The sequence below is a fragment of the Sarcophilus harrisii genome, chromosome 3 (genome assembly GCF_902635505.1).
Source record: "Sarcophilus harrisii chromosome 3, mSarHar1.11, whole genome shotgun sequence".
In the NCBI taxonomy this organism is placed as follows: Eukaryota; Metazoa; Chordata; class Mammalia; order Dasyuromorphia; family Dasyuridae; genus Sarcophilus; species Sarcophilus harrisii.
The window spans coordinates 597,517,773-597,540,442 of record NC_045428.1 but is presented as its reverse complement, the minus strand read 5'-3'; the positions used below and the strand labels follow the sequence as shown (position 1 = coordinate 597,540,442).

Genomic DNA, 22,670 nt, shown 5'->3' with positions numbered 1-22,670 from the left:
GCATTGTGAAAACATTTCTACAATATTAGATTTTGGAATTGAATTTGTGAATTCCTTCTTCTAGCACCAGGGTCAAAAGCACCAAAGGATAAAAGAAGGATTTGGAATGCAAGATGGACTCCTGGTGTCTTATCTATGTTATTTCAAAATAATTTGCTAACTTTCATATCCTTGAAATCAAGGAAAAACACAGAAAATACAACCACTGGTTTAAACTCAGTGGTTTAAGTACAATTATATCAAAATTCAACCAAATCCACAATTTACTCTTTGCTTCCCTAAAAGAATCCACAGTCTCTTCAGTAATACTCTTTAAAAATTAAATAAATCTCTTCATTTTCCTGTAGGATTTCCCCAATATTTCCCAATATTTGAAGAAAAGAATGCATAGTGATTTGGTATTGGGCAGTGTCTTCCTTATTCAGATGGCAGTTGGGATTCTTGGCAATTTTTTCCTTCTGAGTCTTTTCACCTTCACTTTCCTTACTGGTCACAAGCTGAGGACCATAGAGTGCCTTTTTGCCCACTTAGCCTTGGCCAACTCAAAAGTGCTTCTCTCCAAGGGAATCCCTCTAATGATTATTTGTTTGGGTGTCAAAAATTTCTTGGGTCCTTTTGGATGTAAACTAATTGTTTATCTTTATAATATAGCCCGGAGTGTTTCCCTCAACATCACCTGCCTTTTGAGTGGTTTTCAGGTAATCACTATCAGTCCCAGTAATTCCAGGTGGGCAGAACTCAAAACCCAAGCCCCAAAGTATATTGTCCCTTCTTGCTTCTTCTGCTGGTGCTTCTCCCTGCTGGTAAATTTTACTTTGCTTGGAACTATGCATAAAGCAAGATATATGACTAATGACACAAGGATGTGGTATCTGGGATACTGTTCAATGTTTTCTCCTATCTCTTTTAATGTCTCACTTTTTGCAATTGTCTTTTCTATTCCTGATATTATATGTGTGGGATTCATGATCTGGGCTAATGCCTTTTTAGTGCTTCTCCTACACAGACACCATCAGCAAGTCCAACATATTCATAGTTCACATCTCTCTCCCAGAACTTTCCCTGAAAAAAGAGCCACTCGTGGTATTCTCTTACTAGTGAGCATATATGCCTCCTTTTATTCTATTAATTCTGGTTTGTCATTTTATCTCTTTAAAAGTGACAAATCTAATCAATGGATCCTGGCCATTTCAGACCTCATGGCAGCATGGTTCCCAGCCATTAGCCCTTTTGTGCTGATCTTCTGTGACTCCCAAATCCTCAAATATTGGGATGCTTTGTGGCATAGAACACCTTTCTATCTCCTTTGCCACATTAAATCCATTTACACCCCCTCCCAGAATTCTGCCCTATCAAAATAGCAAGCAAATAATTTCAGAAGCTGGTGGGGAAAGGAGCAAGAACATGGGATTCTAAGAATTGTGGGACCTAATACTAGAAAAAAAAACCCTTTTTGATCATGCATTCAAACACTTTCCTCTATTAGAACATATTGTTGTATTACAGATTGTATGTCCTGAACTTTATAACACAGATTGCAAGTGTATTAGTCAGTTCTTGAACACCTGTCTCCTGATTATAAATCCACTTTTATTCTATTAGATTCAAATAGAAGTAAAGACCATATATACATTCAAGTTCTCTGTGAGTCACATATGTCTTTGTTTTAAAATATAAATGGATTTTATTGAATTTTTGTTAAATTTGTTAAATATTTCGCAGTTAAATTTAGTGTAGTATAAGTCAAACTAAGAAATGTCATGTATGACAACATGGCCCCTGGCAGTGTGGTTGACACCTCTGCATTAAACCATAACTGTACTCGTGTTGTATGAAGTACATTTCTCCTTTCCTCTCCATCTTGAGCGCTCTTGGTTGAAAAGTTTTCCAAGTATTTTGTGATGCAATGTGACACAGAAGGTAAGGTACTGATTTTTGAATTAGAAAGGCTTGAAGTTTACTCTCTCTCTTATTTAGGAGTACCATAAGATTTTTTTAGATTTGAAATTCCCCTGAGTCTCAATTTTCTCATCTGTATAATTGTAATGATAATATTTGTTGTAATATCTTGCAAAGTTATTTTTGAAGTCAAAAAAGGCTTTTTATTAAAAATAAAATAATTTGATTTTACTCTTACATCTTCAATTTTCCTTAAATTCACGCATTATTCTGTTACAATTTCAGCCTCATGTTGTAGATTAGCAAGAATCGTGTTTTCCAGTTTTTGACTGACAATAGGTAGACTCCAAATGCAAAATTATAAAATATATGCTTATCTATTTATCTAGGTACCATATATAAATAATACATGCACACATTATAAATATGTATTTACTTCGGTATTTATCTATATCTGTAATGGGCTGAAGCTTGAGTTGATGCACTGAGATCCCAAGTACATGAGGCTAAATAAATAGTAATTGGACCATACTCCATTAATATATATGCTTGGAGAAAGAATGGCCCCCGCCCACTCTTTGTGCAAGTCCTGATGTTTTGTATAGGAAATGACAATTTTGATGGGTGGAGGCAGAGGGGTGAAGAGAGGAGTGGAAGAGAAGGCTGGCTTCTGGTCTGGCTGGCTTCTTGACTCAGCTGCACACACTGTTATCACGATCCCCCCTTCACCTCTGATCCCCCTTCACCTTCGATCCTTCTTCACCTCCACTGAGAATAAAGACTGAAGATTTTCCCTTAACCTGAATTCCTGACTCTGGCTGATTTTAAAATACACAGTCATCACATTTGGGTCCTAGAAGGAGGGTATGTAAACAACAGTCACACATGCATGCGCCTTTTTCGTATATCTATTATGAAAAATTTTAAATTTCTTCTCTATTGATTTCTACTATGTTGATTCTACAATATAACTGATTTTATGGCATATTAATTTTATGACTGGTTCTATATCCATATGGCTTGGATTAAACTCAGGAAGATAGATAGATCTGAACTCAGAAATCCAGTTCAGTTAACTCAAAGATAATTTAGTTTAAAAGAAACCTTGCTATCTCTCATTCCACTATTCTAGGATTCCTGATGGATATCTACTTGTTCCTGCTTGTATATAGTTAGGAATTTTTATCTTTTCCAAGGAGACAGCAAATTTATTAGTTATCCATGTCTGAGCGCAAATCTTCTGTATCTGAGACTCCCTTAAATGCCTAGGTATGATTACATCACTACAGCACATTGAGCATGCTACAACTGTTAGGAGAGCCTTTACATCACCATATCACAATAAGTATGTGCTTAACTAGAGTGATGACATGATTACATCACACTAAGTATGTGCTTAATTAGAGAATCATTATTTCATTGATCACAATGAGTGATCAATGCTTAAATAAAATAATTAAATAATGCTTAAAGAAAAGCACCCTGCTATCAATATCTTAAGTATACCTTATTAGAGTTCTGCCCCAATACATCATTTGGTCATTGTTTGGGTCCTGATTGACTCATCTTGAATGTAAATAGTCATTTCTGTTTTTGCCAGAAACCCTGAGGGTCTTTCCCTCCTAGATTAATTTATTTATTTAGTTTTTTTTTTTTGGAGTAGGTTGCTACATAGCCTTAATCACTGAATGGATACAGCTTCAGTCAAACTAAGACCTGTTGAAGACCTTAGCTTAAAAAAGCCAAAATCTACTATTTCATCCAGAGTAATCTCTAGTAATTTTGATTTTTGTCTGGCCACTGGACCCAGATGACTGTGGAAGGGAATGTAAGGCACAATCCTCCCTCACTTGAATCCAACTCACTTGCAGGGTATGACATTGCCTCCCTGATGTCATGGTCCTCTTTCAGAACAAAAGACAGACAATAACATCAACCACCACCTTAAGATCAACAAAAGCCTTTTCAACCAGGCTTCCTGGTAGGATTCTTCTCTTCTGCCTTTTGGAAATAAAGTACTCTTTGCCTTCTGTTCTCAGTAAGAAATCATAACAGAAAGTAAGTTCTGTTTCATCTGATCCATCTGGGAAGAAAGTCTCAATAGCAAGTCTAACATTGCTTCTTTATTCCTTATTCCTCTTATTGGCCAGGAAGGATAGAGAGCATCTTCTCTTTTTTGGTCAACATCTTCCTAACAACAACCGGTAGTACATAGAAAGTTATGATTTTTTTTTGACAGGGTTAAAATAGTTGTTTTAAAACTCTCTCTTGTCTTGGGTCCATACTCTAAATACTGTTTGTGAGCAATTCAATATAAGCTTGTTTTTATCTATTGAGGGCTAGCTAGTAATTATATAGCACTTTCAGGATTGCAAAGGATTTTATAAATTTCATCTCATTTTATACTGGTAATAATAGGATGATAGGTTCTATCAGTAACCCTGCTTTTTGGTTTTATATTTTTTATATAATAGCCTTCTATTTTCAAAATGTATGCAAAGATAGTTTTCAACATTTAACATTGCAAAACCTTGTGTTCCAAATTTTTCTTCCTTCCTTTTCCCAATCCCTTCCCCTAGACAGCAAGTAATCCAATATATGTTAAACATGCAGTTCTTCCATATATATTTCTATAATTCTCATGCTGCACAAGAAAAATCACAAAGGGAAAAATGAGAAAAAAGCAAGTAAATAGCAACAAAAAGGTGAAAGTACTTATGTACTTATGATCCACATTTAATCTTTGCAGTCCTCTTTCAGGATGCAGATGGATCTCCCATCAAAAGTCTACTGGAATTGGTCTGAATCACCTCACTGTTGAAAAGAGCCAAATCCATCAGAGTAGATTGTCACATAATCTTGTTGACAATCATCTTTTTGGTGGGGAATCTTTAAGAAAATGTCTTGCTCCATTGAATGCTTTTGAATAATTCACAAACAACAAAATATATCTTTGATCTTGTATTCTCAATATCATTAAGTTAATTAAATAATTGTAAAGATATAGTATCCCACACGATTTTAAAAAGTGAAATCTTGCCTATTTCTTTCAAATAATTCTCTGCATAAAAATTCTCTATGTAAAAATGCTTTCTATATTAAATGCTTATTGACTGAATGAATCCTTTTCATGACTTAATTAGAGATGACTTCTTTACATGTATTGATCATTCTTGTGACTATTTGAAAAGTAGGCATTTTATTGTGGTGCCATCATTTCATTTCTGGATGACTCTTTGTGAACTCATTTGAGTTTTTTTTTTTTGGAAAGTATATTGTAATTTACCATTTTCCCCCCTCTGGCTTATTTTACAGGTGACAAAACTGAAGCAAATAGGCTTAAGTGACACACACAGGGTCACACAGCTAATAGTATCTGAGTCCAGATTTGAATTTAGGTCTATCAGACTCCAGGCTTGGTACTCTATATAGTCCACCACCTTGTCTGCTTTTTGGAGGCCACAAATAAGTGCCTAGCTTGTCTGTAAGCTTTTTGAGTAATTAACTTTTCATACACAGATACAAGTGTATCTATATATAATGTACAGATATATGCATACACATATTTGCATATATTTATCATCTGTATCTCTGTCTCTTACTCTATCTTTTACATCCCTTATGTCAATGGATACAAAAAGACGTTGTACATCAATCATGAGTATAAGACAAATGAAGTATGTGTTGCAAAGTATATTAAATGCAAAGATCTCTTTATTCTTTCTTTCACATTAGTGAGAAATTGTGGGGAGAATAAAAGCAAAAACAAAAAGTGGACTAACAAAGTACAACAAAGTAACAAAGTACAAAGTACAAGGAAGATTGCACATGTTGTGATAGAAGAAATGTAAAGGAAGCAGGTGTTCATGCAGATATCATGGAAGAATTCTCCAACTGTAAGATGGATTGAATGGGAAAAAGAAGAAATGAATATTAGATATGGTATTATCAGGTTTATGAAGTTGGGGACCTGATGAACCTTTAGCAGGTTTTGGAACAGTGTGGGACAGCTAAGAAGTTCTTGTTTAGTGAATGTAGCTTCCATATAGGTTTCATTGGGATATTTAGAAGCAAGACTAATTTGTGTTAATTGTTTGCAATCTTCAGGCTATTAGAGAGAGTCATGTAGGACATTTCAGAATGATTATTGATTTAGGAACTGAAGTTATTCTTTAAAGTTTTCTTGGTGTTCTTGTGGGGCTGCAGAAGGATCACATAGCATTTGGGGATGAAGATGCAGCCTAGTAATCCAGTACTGGAACTTAAGATGGAGAAGATCTCCATGGCTGCCATCATCTTCCCCTTGGTGCTCTGGTACGTGGGGAGGAAGGAGACCCAGACACTGCAGAACACCAGCATGCTGAAGGTGATGAACTTGGCTTCGTTGAACGTGTCAGGGAGATTTCTGACAAAAAAGGCCATGGCGAAGCTTGCCAGGGCCAAGACTCCTATGTAGCCCAGGACAAAATAGAAGGCAATGAGAGAGCCCTCATTGCATCCCAGGATGATGTGCTCATGGTCAGAGTGTGTATCTGCTTCTAGGAAAGGGGGAGAAAGCAGCAGCCAGACTCCACAGAGCATACCTTGTATCAAAGTGCAAAAGAGAATAACAGAAATGGGGGCTCTGCTTCCCATCCATTTTCTGCCCCTGCTGCCTGGTCTGGTGGCTCTGAAGGCTAGAACCACAATGATCGTTTTGGCCAAAACCGAGGAGACGGCCACTGTGAACATGACTCCAAAGGTTGTTTGTCGGAGAAGGCAATGGGCTGCAGTTGGGCGGCCAATGAAGAGCAGAGAGCAGAGGAAGCAGAGAATAAGGGAGATGAGGAGGATGTAGCTGAGATCCCGGTTATTGGCTCTGACTATGGGGGTGTTTTTGTGTCTCACAAAGACCCAGAGAACCAGAGCTGTGAGGAGAGACAAGCCAGCAGCTACAGAAGCCAAAGCCATCCCCAAGGGCTCTTCATAGGCCAGGAAGGTCACCACTTTGGAGAGGCACTGATTCCTCTCCTGATTGGGATGTTGATCTTCAGGGCATTTTACACATCGATCTGCATCTAAAGAAAACAAACAAGTCTCAATATTTTAGCCTCAGCAAAAATTCCCTTTCAGTGGACCAATAATCATTGTAAAAATAATACAAATTGCTCCATTTAATTCCATGGGGATCAGAATCTAGTGGTAGTGGATAGAACATTTGGACTTGGAAGATCTGATAGCTTCAGATAGTTTTGTGACTTTGTGATGCTGGCTTAATCAATTACCTTTTTTCTACTTCAATTTCATCATTTGTAAAAAGGGAAAAAGACTTGTGCTTATCTTACAGAGCTCTTATAAGGATCAAATCCTATAATAAACGGAAAGAGTTTTGCATACTTACAGTACTATATAGATTTTCGTAATTTTGAGTTATGTCTAATTCTTTGTGACTCTGAGATTTTCTTGGCAAGGATATTGATATTTGGTATTTTCTCCTCCAGCCTATTTTTTTCCAATGAGAAAGTTGAGGTAAACAGGCTTAAATCACTTGCTCAGAATCCTTCAACATATAAATGTCTGGCATCGGGAAGCTGAGTCTTCCTGAATGCAGGACCTATACAGATCCCTTCTCCATCTACCAAACAGCTGCTACATAAATGCTAATTCTTATATGAATAATATTGAAAGAGTACTTGTTTAATTTTTGAAGTATTATTCTTAGTAATAATAAGTATTCTTAGTAATAAAAAATAATAAAAATAAATGTGACAGCTGTATGTCACAGCATAATGAAATCAATTTATTGCTCTGTTTATTTCCTGGACTTGGACTATAATCTTTTTAAGACTCTCTGTTCTTTGTAGTTTCTTTTTAGAGGAAAATGATTCCATTGTCCTGGATATATGAATCTTTCTAGATTGCTTCTGGAATGTGGGTAGAGATGCCTGTCCTACAATTTTGAAGATCTTGGTGTATTTTTCTTTCCTATTGATGGTCAGCTTCTCCCTGATCTGTCCACATTTAAGTATTTCCTGAGATAATGTTTTGTGAGCTTTACTTTCTTAAGTTTCTTTGCTGAAAATGCTCTAGGAATATGAATCAAATGATCTGAGCATGGTTTGTCTGAAGAAGAAAAGCTTCTGAAGCTGTGATGAAGCACTTATAGATGGAGGAGGGACTAGACTTTCTCTGTTTGGTGTTAAAGGATAAAGCCCAAAGCAGCCTGGGAATTAAAATGAGACAATTGAGGTTCCACATAAGGGAGAATTCTTCAATAATGAGAGTGGTCTAAAAATGCCTTGGGTTCAATTAAGAGGATCTCCTTCTTGGGCATCTTTATGTCCAATTTTAGGATGTGTTCCACAGTAGACCTTTTGGCTGTTAAGGGCCTTCTAATTGTCAAATGTAAAGATTCTCAGGGCCCTTTAACTCATAAACATGCAACCATAATTCCTTTCAAGGAAAGGCCACATTCTAATGAAATCTTTTTACTAAAAGAATAATGAAGGAGGCTAAGGAGTTTGTTTTAGTTCTAAGATATACACTTTCTTCCTGATGTGTAGTAGGCTTGTCCCTGCTCTATTCCTTTTATATCCAGCAAAGTGAAAAATGTCCTTTATCCCATTGAGAGAGGTAAAATGGACACCCTTCCTAAGCTACCACTTTCATTGACCTCTTGCTGAGAAGACACTATCCTCCCAAACACTTTCCTTTCCTCATCAATGACTACTGCAAGAATTTCCTTCACAGAGATCTTGTTCCTAGAGGTATTACTCTAAGTAGACTATTTCATCATTATATATTATTTTTCTTTTCCTCATATTGGCAGTAATTTGCTAGATTTCTGCCTATTTACACAAATTTATCAGTTTAAACTATCTGCAAAGTACATTTGCATTTCCCCCCAAATCATAATTTTGTGTTGAGTGAGACAGGGCTTAAAACAGGTCACTGTCAAGCAGAATCCAAGGGATTTTCTGAGTTAAAGAAAAAAGCGGTCAGTTTGGATAGAGTGGTGCTTTCTTGGCACCCATTGTGGAACATATGGGTACGCATCAGTAGAGGTAGGAGATGAATTGGAAAAAATGGAATGGATTGTATTCTAATATCCTGGCTGGAGTCTTAGCTCTCTTGAATAGTTGTGTTACCATAAATAGTCAGTTCTCTTCACTAAAACTAGTACAAAATACTTGCATTTAGTCACTGCTGTGTTGATGAGAAAGATTTAATTAAAACTCTAAAGCCCTAAGTCAATGGAAGAGCCATAGAGAATGAGCAATTGAGTCACAGAGAAACTAATTAAAAAAAACCCAGTTTTGTACACCTCAAACCCATAAACTCTCCCTGATATTGCTCACATTGGGCCTTCTTCTAGTTTTTTCTTGGTCTCTCAATCCCATGTTCTATTAGTAACATGTTTCCATTGCCTGATTGCCATCTGGGAAACTCATTCAGATTTTTTTGGTTATCCTGGGTCTGTGTTTCTTGAGGGAGGTCAAAAACATTCTCACAGATTTACCTGTCTGGTTGGAAATGTGCCCCTCTGGGCAAGGGGTACAATCAAAACAGCATCTAGGCTTTCCCTCCTGGGCTTTCATTTGTAATCCAGGACCACAGATTATGCTGCATCTGGACTGAGGAGGCTATATAGGGAAGTAATCAAAGACTTTTGAGACATCATCATTTAAGAATTAGTAGTTTGTTAGCCCATGTCTGGTTTGTTTGTAGCAATATATACACAATCTGATTAATCTGCAAAGCCTATCAATGCTATTTTCACATGAGCACACCAGAAATTCCTTCAAAGCTTAGATTAGTTTCCTTATGAAAGGGTAAGGAATTTCATTTCTTCCCAGTTGAAGTGAAGATGCTATTAGATAGCTGTGGTTTTCTTAAATAAGCAATGCAAAGAAATAGAAGAAAACAATAGAACAGAATACAATTTCTCCTCTTTAAAATTAGGAACATCAAGGGAATGTTTCATCAAAAAATGGGCATGATAAAAGACAAAATGTTAATGATTTAATAGAAACAGAACATAATCTGAAGAGTTGGGAAGAAAATCAAAGGAGCTATTCAAGAAAACTCAACGTTACCAATAACTATAGTGGTATGGTTACTTTCAAGAAGGTGGATATGCTGGAGAATGAAATCAAGTATGCTTTAGGAAGCATTGCTAATGAGAAAGCTAGTGGAAGTAATGGAATTCCAGTTGAATTTATTAAAAATCTAGAAGATGATGCTATTAAAATACTGCCCTCAATATGCCAGCTAAATTGGAAAGCCAACAGTGGCCATTGGATTAGAAGGATCAGTTTACATGCCCATTTTAAAGAAGGACAATCCCAAGGAATGTTTAAATCACTGCGAAATTGCACTCATGTCACATGCTAATAAGATTATATTTACAATTTTTAAGCTATGCTTCAATAATAAGTGTACCCAGAATTACAAGAAAAGCATGCCATTCTGCTTTTTCAAAGAGGTAGAGATATTAGAAAGCAAATTGCCCACATTCACTGGATTATGGAGAATTAAAGGAAGTTCTAGGAAAGAAAAACTCAGCTTCATTGAAAACGTATTGGCCCTGTGACTCACAACAAATCTTGCAAATACTTTAAAAATATGGGAATACCAGATCATTTTATTTCCTTCTTGAGGAACATGTGGATCAAGAAATTATAGAACTGAACATATAACTGAACTAATTGGTTTCATATTTGAAAAGAAGTGACAGGGCTATTATCTCCTTATCTATCCTTATCTATTTGAAAAGGAATATTACAAGGCTGTATATCATCTCCTTATCTAAGTTAAATGCAGAGTGCATCATGAGAAAATTCCAGGCTCAATGAAATAAAAGCTGGACTTAAATTTTCCAGAAGAAATATCAACATATCATCAACAATCTCAGATATGGAGATAATACTTTTCTGATGGTAGAAAGAGAAGAAAAACTAAAGCTTCTTGATTAAATTGAAAAACTTGTCTTGAAGCTCAACAGCAACAACAACGACAACAACAAAGCTAAAATCTTGACCACTGGTCTCATTAATTCCTTGCAAATAGGGGGAGAAAAAATGGAAGCACTATGATATTTTAGATTTTTTGGCTCAAAGATCACTGCAGATGGTGACTGTAATCATGAAATTAAAAGATGCTTACTTCTTGGAAGGGAATCTAAGGAAAATCTAGACAGGACACTAAAAAACAGAGGTATTACTTTGTCAGCAAAAGAATGTATACATAAAGATGTGATTTATCCAACCAACATATGGTTGTAAGAGTTGGACTATAAAGAAAGCTGAATATTGCAGAATTGACATTTTTGAATTGTGGTGCTGGAAAAGATTTCTGAGAGTCACTGGGACAGCAAAAAGATCAACTTGGCCAATAGTTAAAAATTAATTAAGGATATTCATTTGGAAGGTCAAATAATGAAGCTGAAGCCTAAATACTTTGGCCACATAGTGAGAAGATTGTACTCATTGGAAAAGACTTGCAAAAGATTAAAGAAAAAAGGAAAAGGATTGCAAAGGCTTAGATGTATAGGTAATAACATGAAAAATGATCATAGAATGTGGGTGTTCTTTTTCCAAACACAGCCAAGTGATAAAAGTTCAGATCTTTTATTGTGTCCTTCAATATAGCTCGGTTAGCTCAGGCCTATCTCTCTGCTTGGTTCCAAGAGCTCCCTCCGAATGTCTCCAAATCCAAAGGTTTGTCCTTCCAACTCCAGCCAGCACCAAGGTAGAAGATGCAATGAAATCTCTCTTGCCTCGGAGATAGGGCTTGTAGGCTTCCTCCCAGAGTACTCCTCTCGGACTCCTGGGAATGTTCCTAAGTAACTATCCATCTCTAAGAGCTACCTGTATATATGTGATCTCCCAAAGGTTAACTCCTCCTTCTGGAGAGAGAGGGATTCTGGGTTTTCTCCCAGAGTTCTCTCTGGCCCTAAGGGAGGTGTGAATTCGGATATCTCATACTAAACCTGAAATCTCCCAAACGTGTGAACTCCATTGAGTACTTAGATACTTATGAGCTCTCTAAAGGTGTAAACACAAGCATCATTTCTATCAGTTGTACTTAGTATTTTGTTTCAAGTTCTGGCCCAAAATATTTCCTTCTAAGATCAAATCAATCATATTGAACCATGCTAAATTAGATAATTATTGTCTCTATCAATTCTAATGGCTTAACACTTTGTAAAGATTCCAACAATAGAATTAGTCTAACTTCAAATGATTGGGGAGGATTGAAGGATCTGATGTACTATATTCCATGGGGTCACAAATAATTGGATAAGAATGAATGACTGAACAACAATAACAACAATGGAACTTGGAGCTTTTTTCCACAGCAAGAGAATTTTAAAATCTCCTGGGGGGGATGTTAATAATTAGAATTTATTACCAACAGAAGTTTTTTTCTAAGATTCTTTAGTACAATGCATTGGAAAAGAACTCACTTAAAAAACTATTTGATTTTTGAGACTATATACTATATATAGAAACTAGTGTGAATAGTACATATCTCTTTTCTACAATTATTGAAAGCCATCATTTGAGAGACTTGGTAATAACAAAAGAAATTTATATAAAAGGCAACAACTTTTTCAGAAATAATGATTCAGAGGGTCTGAAAGTGGAGAAACTTGAGAGAAAGAGCAAACTTGATATTCGAGCATCCTTCTTAGGAACACTGGCAAGACTGAGTTGTGTCAGAGAAAGGAAAAGTCAAGAGGATCATCAGCTCTTCACTTTTTAGAGTTGAAGCCCTATACTCAGGGAAATCTTGAGAAAACATCAACTGTTCCTCCAAATTCCTATAGCCCCTGTGTATTAAAAGAGAGTATAAATACATATGCTGTTTGATTATCCTAATGTTTCTGGAATCTGAATTTTGCCTCAACCATGAAAAGGCCAGTGAGGCAAAATAAAGTTAAGCAGAGAACCAAAATGAAGCATGAGGTTTTCAATTTTCCTAACCATGAGTTCAGAGCAGTTATACTCTGAACTCATGACTTTATGTCTAAAGTGAAGGAAAAGGAACCATATGTGAAGAATGTTGATGTTTATTCTTGTATCTCCCCAAACATCCAACCCAGAACTTAACAAATTCTATTTGAATGAATACAATAATAAATGAATAAGAGAAAAAGGAATTGTGCCTTATAACCAAAAAGATCAATATTTCCCAAATCCCTGTAGGTAATCTGATTTTCAGCTAAATTACATTTTCTGAATTGTATACATTCAACATAAACTATGTATTTGATTAAGCTGTTTATACTGACTTGATTAAGTATTTTGGTCTATTCCATGTTCTTATAGATTGGTTAAATTTCCTGTGTCTTTTGTATTTTTGTTTTTTTATTTTTGTATTTTAATTGAGTTATTACTTGTAGAAGGCAAGGGATCCATATACCAGGTAGAATTGGTATATTTATAATTGTGTGACATGGCATGGCGTAACATGGGAAAATATTATTTCTGTGAATGGGGTTTAAAGCTAGACATTAGATAATCTAGGATTTTGTTTCAGTGTTCAGAATATTGAGAACCCAGATGTCAATCAGGCCATTGTAGCAGCACAGCAATTTTACTGGGTTTAGTAACAAATGACCACGCATCAATAACTCTAACAGCCAGTTCCTTCTCCTTTGGATATCATGGATCAGAGATTCTCCTGCTTCTTTCAGCTATAAATCTCACTATTCTTGGGTTTTTCACCGAAATTTGCATGTGTTCTAGGCTTTTTGTCTTTACCTTTGCTCAAGTGAATCGGACATAAAAATTTAATTTGCACATTGTTTCCTCCAAGTAGGTTTTGTGACATTTACCCCAAGTTTGAAAATGCTGCTATTTTGATGGCCTATATTCTTATGTTTATATTTTTCATAAAACCAATATTTTAATCATACTTCACCTTTCTCTGCTCTGTGGACCACACTACTGCCTTCTCTTGAATGATGAAATCTTGGCCAAGTGGAGCCTGAGGTATAAACTCTCCCACTTTCACCAGGACTTCGGTATCATTACCAAAGATCACATAGTTGAGAATATCATAGTTTGCCACAGAGTTCCTCTTCTTATCCAAGACCACCAGATTCCCAGCACTATCATTAAACTGAAGGTTCTTCAGAAAGGGATGGAGCTGAAAGTGAAGAAAATTAGTTGGAAGTTCACCAGTAGATTCTCTAAGGGATGTTTTCTAGTTCCTTTGCTGTTTACATTTTCTTCAATGTCTTGGAATGAGGATGGATTGTACATTCCTAAGATTTTCCAATTGTCACAGAATTGGCATGGATTGCTAATAAATTGGATTTTAATTCAAGTTCTCAAGACTCCACATCTATTTTGCAATTTAGCATTCAATGCACTGTGCTAAATACGTTCTAAAAACCAATATTATTTCATTTGATAAGAGAAATCAGGAAGTATTTTTAAAGTGGCAGCAAAGAACTTCAGACTATAAAGAATCTAGAAATTCTAGGAGCCAGATGTGAGGTAGCAATATGTCTTAATCTTAAGTACCTGTGCACTTGCGTGTATAGTTGGGTGATGTAATCCTAATTCAGAATACATCTAGTAAGGTAGTTTTGCTGAAACATAAATTATGTTAAAAGATATAATATGAAATTAGCTTGGAAAGCTGGAACCAGAGAGTGCAGGAATTTTAATTTCTGAGGACTTTTAATTTTCTTTTAGACTTTTAGGGTGCCATTTATGGCTCCTGACAAAGAGTATATTATCGTATTGGGTCAGGAGAGTGACATGTTCAGATGTTCTAAGGGAACATTATCTTGTTGATCTTAGACTTCTTTGACTCATGGATCTTGTATTTTTTGGTATTTTTAGTCTTGCATTATGTATTTCATACTTATTTTGTATATGTACATAAATATGATGAATCTATATAATTTATAAAATATATATTACATATAACATATGATACAAATACATAATATGTAATGTTAATATGTAAACATTTTATATTAATTTTGTTTCTATGTTCACAATAAGTATAAATTTACATAGCTATATCTATATCAAATATGCATATATTTATGTTGCCTCTCTCATTTTCAAGTTATTTTTTTTTTTTTTAGCTAATGCAATTGGGTTAAGTGATTTGCCCTGGTCACACATGTTAAGCGTCTGAGTTCAGATTTGAACTCAGGTCATCCTGACTTCAGGACTGGTGCTCTATCCACTGCACTACCTAGCTGCCCCATTTTTAAGTTCTTGAGAGAGATTTTTGTTTTATCTATGTTTTCATATTTCTATTGCATATTATTTTACTTTTATCTTATCAGAACTTTTATACACGTCTATTAATTGAATGGTAGCTCTGGAAATGGTGAGTTGGACATAGAAGAAATGAGAATCTAAAAGAATAGTTAAGATACTTTTTTTATTCAACATGTCTTATTAAGTGCTCCCAAATAGTTTAGGCATCATGCTACAGCTGGAAACTAAATACAAACTAAGAGCAATCCTTGTTCTGAAAGAGCTTATATTTTAGAAAAGCTAATATATAAATTTTTGTTTTGAGATTTAACATCCCATGTTAAGATTGACATTGAAAGGAACAGTCAGGTAGCAAAGTAGATAGAGTATTGCCCCTCGAGTTTTGAAGACTTAAATTAAAATCTGGCCTCAGGCACTTGACACTTACTGATGTGTAAACCTAGAAAAGTCACTTCATTTGGACTGTCTTACAAAAAAAGAATAAAAGTTAGATCTAGAGCTAGAAGGGACCTCAGAGGCTATTTCATTCAACTTTATTAACAGATCAAGCCCAGGAAAATTAGGTAACTTGTTCAATGGCAGTGAGGGGATAAGTTTTGGAGGAATGATTTGATCCCAGTTTCTGTGACATCAGAACAATTACCATGTCCATTGTGCTATGCTGTAGGGGAGTAACTGAACTGCCAGGATAAGAAAAGATGCCTGATTCTGATTTCCTCAGCCTCTGGTGGGTTATAGTATCCATCCTCCTACCCTTCCCTAATATCCTCATCAAAGACCCTCAGGAACAAGTTCATCTGAATTCTTACTTCTACACCCCATCACAGGGGTCTGAAATGAACATAACTCTGAAATAATCAGAAATGAGGTCTAATGCCATCAATCTGCTTGTACAGGGTTTACTCATTGCAAAAAGAGGTGAGCTGAGATACTAATCCCTTATTTCTTTTCTGAATAAGGCAGTTCCCACAATAAAAAATTTGGACATCAGTGCTTAGGGGGAAGGTGATCTTACCTTCCAGGGGTGAAAAACTCTTTTATCTCCATCTATATTGGATTCCATTTCTGATTTCACAAAGAACATTTCATGAAGGGCCCAGGCCACAGCATACACAGCTTTGTAGACAGTATAACTTTGATCAGACATTGTGATGTCTAAATAGCTCAAACGTAGAGTGTCTAAAGAAGCATTTGGTGAACAGACCCCTTCATCTGCCTCTCCATGTTTATATGTACACCCAAAAGCCGAGTTCCAGAAGTTTTTAAGGAAGAGATCCTCTGGGTATTTGGCAGGATGAATGGTTTTCAAAAAATGTTTGAATCCAGGAATCTTACTTGTCTGGTCTGAAAATATCAGAGCCCCATGGAAATTATCAAAATAGATATAACCGGGTTTTTTGTCAATATCCCAGTGACTGGTAGTGATCCACACTCTTCTTACAAAGATATAAGGATCTGGCGTAAACATCAGACTCAGAAGTGAATTTGTATCTCCAGAAATAACAATCACTTTGGCAGTAGAATATAATATTCTGCTGACAAAACTTTGATATAAGCCAATATTTAATGACTGACCAGTGATGATCTTTTCTATAAAGGCCACACAGACATCATTTCTGGCCATTTCTTCTTGAAGGTTCCTGAGGAATTTCTCACCTCTTGAATCATCTGAGGCAACAAGACCCACCCAGGTCCATTTGAAATGCAGCATTAATCGGACCATGCCATGTACAAGAGAGGTGTCTGTCAGGGCCATCTGATAAACAGAAGGAAACTGAAGTGGGTCACTTAGGAGTGGATCAAAGAGACCATAGCTGATCTGAATAGAAAGCAAATATGAGCCTTTTTCAGTGTAATGAATTTATTATAGTAACCCACTCCACCATTTTAAATCTGAAATTATTTTCCATCCCAGTCTACTTAGAATGGATTCATCTTTATCTCTGACTGATAAAGCTTTTCTTATCACTGAGACCTCCATCCAGAGGGCATCTCATCTCCTTCATATACATGCATTAGCTGAAACACATGTTAATGTTAGTGAAACACAGGGGATTGCAAACAGATGTTTACTAAATATTTGCAAGATTCAATTATATAATTTCAAAAACTCTGTAGGTCAAAATATGCTGCTTACTACAAGACAAGATGAAAGAATTTATTCTGATCTCAGATCTCTGTGTTTCCTTTTTCTTCTGTGAGGATCACTTGAAAGATAAATCAAGCATTACAATTCTCCCCAAACTTTTTGAAGTTTATATTTCAAGTTGCAGACCCTTAAAGACCCTATTCTGCCCTCCAACTAGTATAGGATAAATTGAACCTATGCTTTCCTACCTGTGGGAACTTATAGAGCTCCAGTAGGCTTCCCATGGAGATAGTTAAATGAGAAGTGGCTCCTCCAATGACCACCACCGACTTCCCCTTCTCACAGCTATAATTTGGAATGGTCTGTCCCTGGCCTGACAGCCACATGAGGGAACTCTCCAAGGTCCTCTCATCACTGTGATAGGCATTGTAGATGTGGAATCCCAGAGTAATGTTGGGTAATAGACTAGGGTTCCTATTGATCTCTTTTACAGCAAACATGAAGGCTAGAACCTGATAATAGTTTTTGGGCAGCCATCTGTAGTGGGAGAGAGATTGTTAGGCATAAGGAATATTTCTGGTTCTACCTAATCCTGAATTGAAACTGAAACTTTCATTAGAAGAATTTCCTTAGTCATTTGAAAGTACAATTGTAGGTCCACAATGTCTGGCCACAGCTACTTTTAAAATTCTATATATGAATTTATATCCAGTGGTAAAGATTTGGACAGGAAGGAGTTGGCCATTGATTAAGGAATGATTGAAGAAATTATCTCATACCAGTGTAACTGAATGTTATTATGTTGTTGAAAATGAATCATTATTTCATAAAACCATTAGACTTGTAAGAACTGAAGTAGTTTGAAGATAGAATAATAAGGAAAACAATTTATAATTTAACAGCAATATTATAAAAACAAATAATTCCAAAAGATGTCAGCAACCCGAGGTATACAATGATCTACAATAATTGCAAATGTTTGATTCTGAAATATATATTCACATCATCATAGAAAGGTGATGGACTGATGTGCAAGAAAAGACTCATTTTGTTTTATTTGTCCATAATGAGAATTCTTTTGCTTAATTGTTACAGTTTTCTTTTCTTTCTTTTCAGCAAGAGATTGGGCATGATAAAAAACTTTGATAATTGAGAAAAGTCTACCTGAAAGTCAGATAAAAAAAAAAACAACAACTTGGACATCATTTTTTCAAGAAATTATCAAGGAAAACTGTCCTGATATTATAGAACTGGACGACAAAACAGAAATTGAAAGAATCCATGGATCACCTCCTGAAAGATATCCCAAAGTAAAAACTCCCAGGAATATTATAGCCAAATTCTGGAACAGTCAGCTCAAGGAGAAAATATTGCAAGCACCCAGAAAGAAACAATTCAAGTACAGTAGAGCAACAGTCAGTATAACACAAAATTTAGTAGCTTTACTTTAAAAGACCAGAGGACTTGGAATATAATATTCTGGAGAGCAATAAAGCTGGGATTATAACCAAGAATCACCTCCCAGCAAAACTCAACCCTTCAGGGAAAAGGTGGAAATTCAAAAATAGAGGATTTTCAGGCATTTATGATGAAAAAAAACTGGAACGGAATATAAAATTTGATTTTCAAATACAGGACTCAGGAGAAGCATATCAGGAGAAGTGATATAAAGTATTGATAATAAGGTTTATCTGTTTGCATTCCTAAATGGAAAGATGATACTTGTAACTCATTAGAATTTTCTCATCATTATGGCAGTTAGCAGGAATATACACAGACAGAGTACACAGGTGTGAGTTGAAAATAAAGGGATAATATCTAAAAAAAAAAAAGAAATTAAGGGGTGAGAAGAATGCACTGGGAGAAAGGGAAAGAGAGAAGTGCAATGATGTTAATTATCTGCCATAAAAAGACAAAATAAAGCTTTTTATAGGGAAAGAGGGGAAGGAGAGGGTGAGTGAGTAAACCTTATTCTTATCAAAATTGGCTCAAAGAGGGAATAACATATGCTCTCAGCATGGGTATAGAAATTTATCTTACTTGCAGCAAAGTAGGAGGGGAGTGCGATACAGAAAGTGGGGAGGGTGATAAAAGAGAGGGCATATTGAAGGAGGGAGTGGCCACTAGCAAAACACTTTTGAAGATGGACAGGGTGAAAAGAGAGAGAATAGAATAAATGGGGGAAATACAGTTAGCAACAACTATTGTAAAAAGAATTTTAAAGCAAGTTTCTCTGATAAGATCTCATTTCTCAAACAGAAGCAACTAAGTGAAATTTACAAAATATAAGAGCCATTCCCAATTGATAAATGATCAAAAGATATGATTTATGCTGAAAGGGCTTTAAATTCATGCATACGATAATCTAACAATACCACTTCTAGCCATGTATCTGAAAAAGATTTTTAAAAAGAAAAGGGACTTATATGTATAAAAATAAGTATAGCAGTTCTCTTCTCAGGACAAAAAAAGTATGTGGAATTTGAGGGGATGCTCACTAATTTGAAAATGGTAGAATAAATTGTGGCAAGCAAATTATGATAGAATATTATTTTTCTATGGAAAATGATGATCAGGATGCTTTAAAAAAAGCTGGAAAGTCATGAACTCAAGTAAAGTGAAATGTACTTTACACAAAGTAATAGCAGTGTTCTAGGATGATAAGCTGTAAATGTTTTTTGCTATTCTCAGCAGTACAGTGATCCATGACTACTCTGAAGGATTTATGATAAAAAATCTAGTCTACACTCAGAGAAGGAACTGATTATGTCTGAATACAGATTAAAGCATTTAAAAACTCCAAACAAAAAAAAGATATTCATTTTTTATTTAGCCAATATGAGAATATGTTTTGCTTGATTATCCTCAATTATTACAAGTTGTTTTTTTCTTTTTTTCCAATGGGAGTTTGGAAGTGATAAAGAAAAAAAAAATCTCTTGATAAAGAGATAAAAAAATAAAACAGAAAAAGTACTTACTGAGAGTCTTTGATATTGTTTTGAGGGTGAAACCAAAACATTTTCCAATATTTAAATGTGCTTACTTTATGAATAAATAAAGGAAAAAATCCTCCAACAACAAGATCTCCATCTCTGTAATATGTTGGGCTGAAAGTCCTTTTTAGGCAGCATGGAGTCCCTTGCTCCCTGCCCACAGAGAATAGCAGCTGCAAAAGCAGGAAGAAGAAAAGCAGGGAGAACATCAAGGAGACTGCTCTCCACCTCCCAACCAAAGTCCATCAGCCTTTTAGCCAAGTTTGTGATGTGCTGTGGAGGAAGCAGAACAACAGCCACTGTAGCAGCTTCAGGTTTCTTGGGAAGAGAAAACTCTTCTTCAAGTTAATGGTTTCTTTCTTGAACATCTGCTCAAGTTTTGCTCTGATTCTCATACTTGTGGATACAGACCATAATATGAACTGTGGCCCATAACCAAGGCAGAGGTATTACTGGATACTCCAGAATGAATGTATAAGAATTTGCTCTGCCTAAAAGATCATGAAAAAGCCATGTTATTATATGTAGATAGGATCCTGTGTTTGTATTTTCCCCCCACTCCTGAGAGATGGAGCTTAGTCCATGAGGGACTCTTGTTGCTTGCAGCTCTCCACCTGTGTTCCTGTATCTGAGTGAAAAAAATAAAAAAAAAACTTGTTTTTCTCATCAAGTGAGTTGGAGCCCCAATGACCTTTCCATAGACAAGGGAATTTCATACCATATGAGATTCTGTGTAGGAAACTGCATAATTCTGGTCTGGTGCATCAGAGTAGAGTCTATGAGAAGTGACAAAGTCAGAAAATGGGAGTGATTGGGTGACCAAGATTAAGATAATCTCAGCTTCCTGTCCCCCATACACACAATTCAGGAAGTCTTATAGACTGTGGGGTTATTCTCTAAATAATGTTCTTAAACATGGGTCTTATTCCAAGTATCTTTTTACGAATTCTTCCATAAGCACATTGAAATTTTTCCTGCACTTATTGCCTGACAAAGATCCCTAAGTGGTGATGTGAGCATGGTTTCTAACAAATTCTATTGCAGAAGAACCCATTTTCCATCTTTGTTTTCTACAGTCACTCGATACTTAATCTCTCAGTTTAATGTCTACCTCATTTTGAACTATATCTCAATTCTGTATAACAAAAGACCATATAATATCACTTTACTTACATAAATGTTTATACTTAAAAGATCAGTGATACAATTAAATAAGTAATTTAAACTTGTGAAAGAGTTAAATTGAAAATTCATTAACAATTTACTATTACAAAGGCAGATAGAATTTTGTCATGGGGAAGACTTTATACCAAGGAAATTCTAAGTCTAGTTTCTAATCCTAAATTGTATATGCAGGGTTCTGGGGATCTAAAAACTAAAATCTACATAGTCCCTCCACAAAAATAGTTTTCATTCTAGTGTGAACAAAGTTTTAAGAAGAAATACTTTTCTTTTTAATCAGTGAGGATGCTTTGAACTTGATTCACATTGAGTTGTTTCATGTCTTTACCCGCCATATTGAGTTTGGCATTCTCTTCTACTAAAGTCTACTAATATACAGACTCTGGAGTCATGTCTTAGCATAATTTCAATGAGGAATTGTGTACTTCTTGTAGCCAGAAACAACTCTGATTTTGATGAGAACTTTCTGAAGAAAATTTTTGAGGAAAAGAGAGAATTTAACTACCATCTCAAGAGAACTAAATTGTTGTTCCATTGTTTTGGATAGATTGACAATGAGAGTTATTGGTGGAGAATTCTAGTTGGCAACATTTTCATTTTCCTGCTTTTGAAGAGTATAGAGACAATCTTTTCTTATAGCTAATGCCTTGTTGAAATATTTATCTATATCTTTGCATCATTATTTGGCCCAGATTCAGGAAACTTCAGTATTCTATATAGCCTTTTACTGACTCCCTCTAACCTAATTTTGTCCAATCTCAACAGTATTAAAAATAAACACAATTTTTTTTTCTTACTGGGGCTGTGTCACCATGGGGTTATCATCATATTCCTCAATTATATCTTTTTTTTTTCCTATGGCCCAGAATGTGATGACCATGTGTTTTAAAATCAGCTGGAGTCAGGAATTCAGGTTAGGGGAAAATCATCAATCTTTATTCTCAGTGAAGAAAGATCAGAGGTGGGAGAGAATTGGCAGTAGCAATGTGTGCAGCTGAGCCAAGAAGCTAGCTGGAACAGAAGCCACGAGACCAGCACCACCAGAGTAGAACCCAGGCCCAATCTCTCCCAGCCTCTCTTCCTGTCTCTCTGCCTCCACCCACCAAAATCGTCATTTCCTATACAACACATCAAGACTTGCACAGAGAATGGGCGGGGGCCATTCTTTATCCAAGCATGTATATTAATAGAGTATAGTCCAATTACTATTTAGCCTCACATGCTTGGGACCTCAGTGCATCAACTCAAGCCTCAGCCCATTACATCTCACACTTT

The 22,670-nt window shown here is 35.8% G+C and overlaps 2 protein-coding genes across 2 annotated transcripts; one reads left to right on the top strand and one right to left on the bottom strand.

Moving 5' to 3' along the window:
* Window positions 1-383: 383 nt before the first annotated feature.
* LOC100932363 (vomeronasal type-1 receptor 4-like) lies at window positions 384-1,361 on the top strand. Its single transcript, XM_023501353.2, has one exon. The coding sequence runs from the start codon at window positions 384-386 to the stop codon at window positions 1,359-1,361; it is 978 nt and encodes a 325-aa protein (XP_023357121.2).
* Window positions 1,362-6,051: 4,690 nt separating this feature from the next.
* Window positions 6,052-20,422, bottom strand: LOC100915598 (vomeronasal type-2 receptor 26-like). Its single transcript, XM_003766989.2, has 6 exons — window positions 20,199-20,422; window positions 17,469-17,757; window positions 16,147-16,950; window positions 13,807-14,034; window positions 9,398-9,521; window positions 6,052-6,956 (listed from the first exon to the last, which is right to left on the bottom strand). The coding sequence occupies exons 1-6, from the start codon at window positions 20,420-20,422 to the stop codon at window positions 6,052-6,054; spliced, it is 2,574 nt and encodes an 857-aa protein (XP_003767037.2).
* Window positions 20,423-22,670: the final 2,248 nt, after the last annotated feature.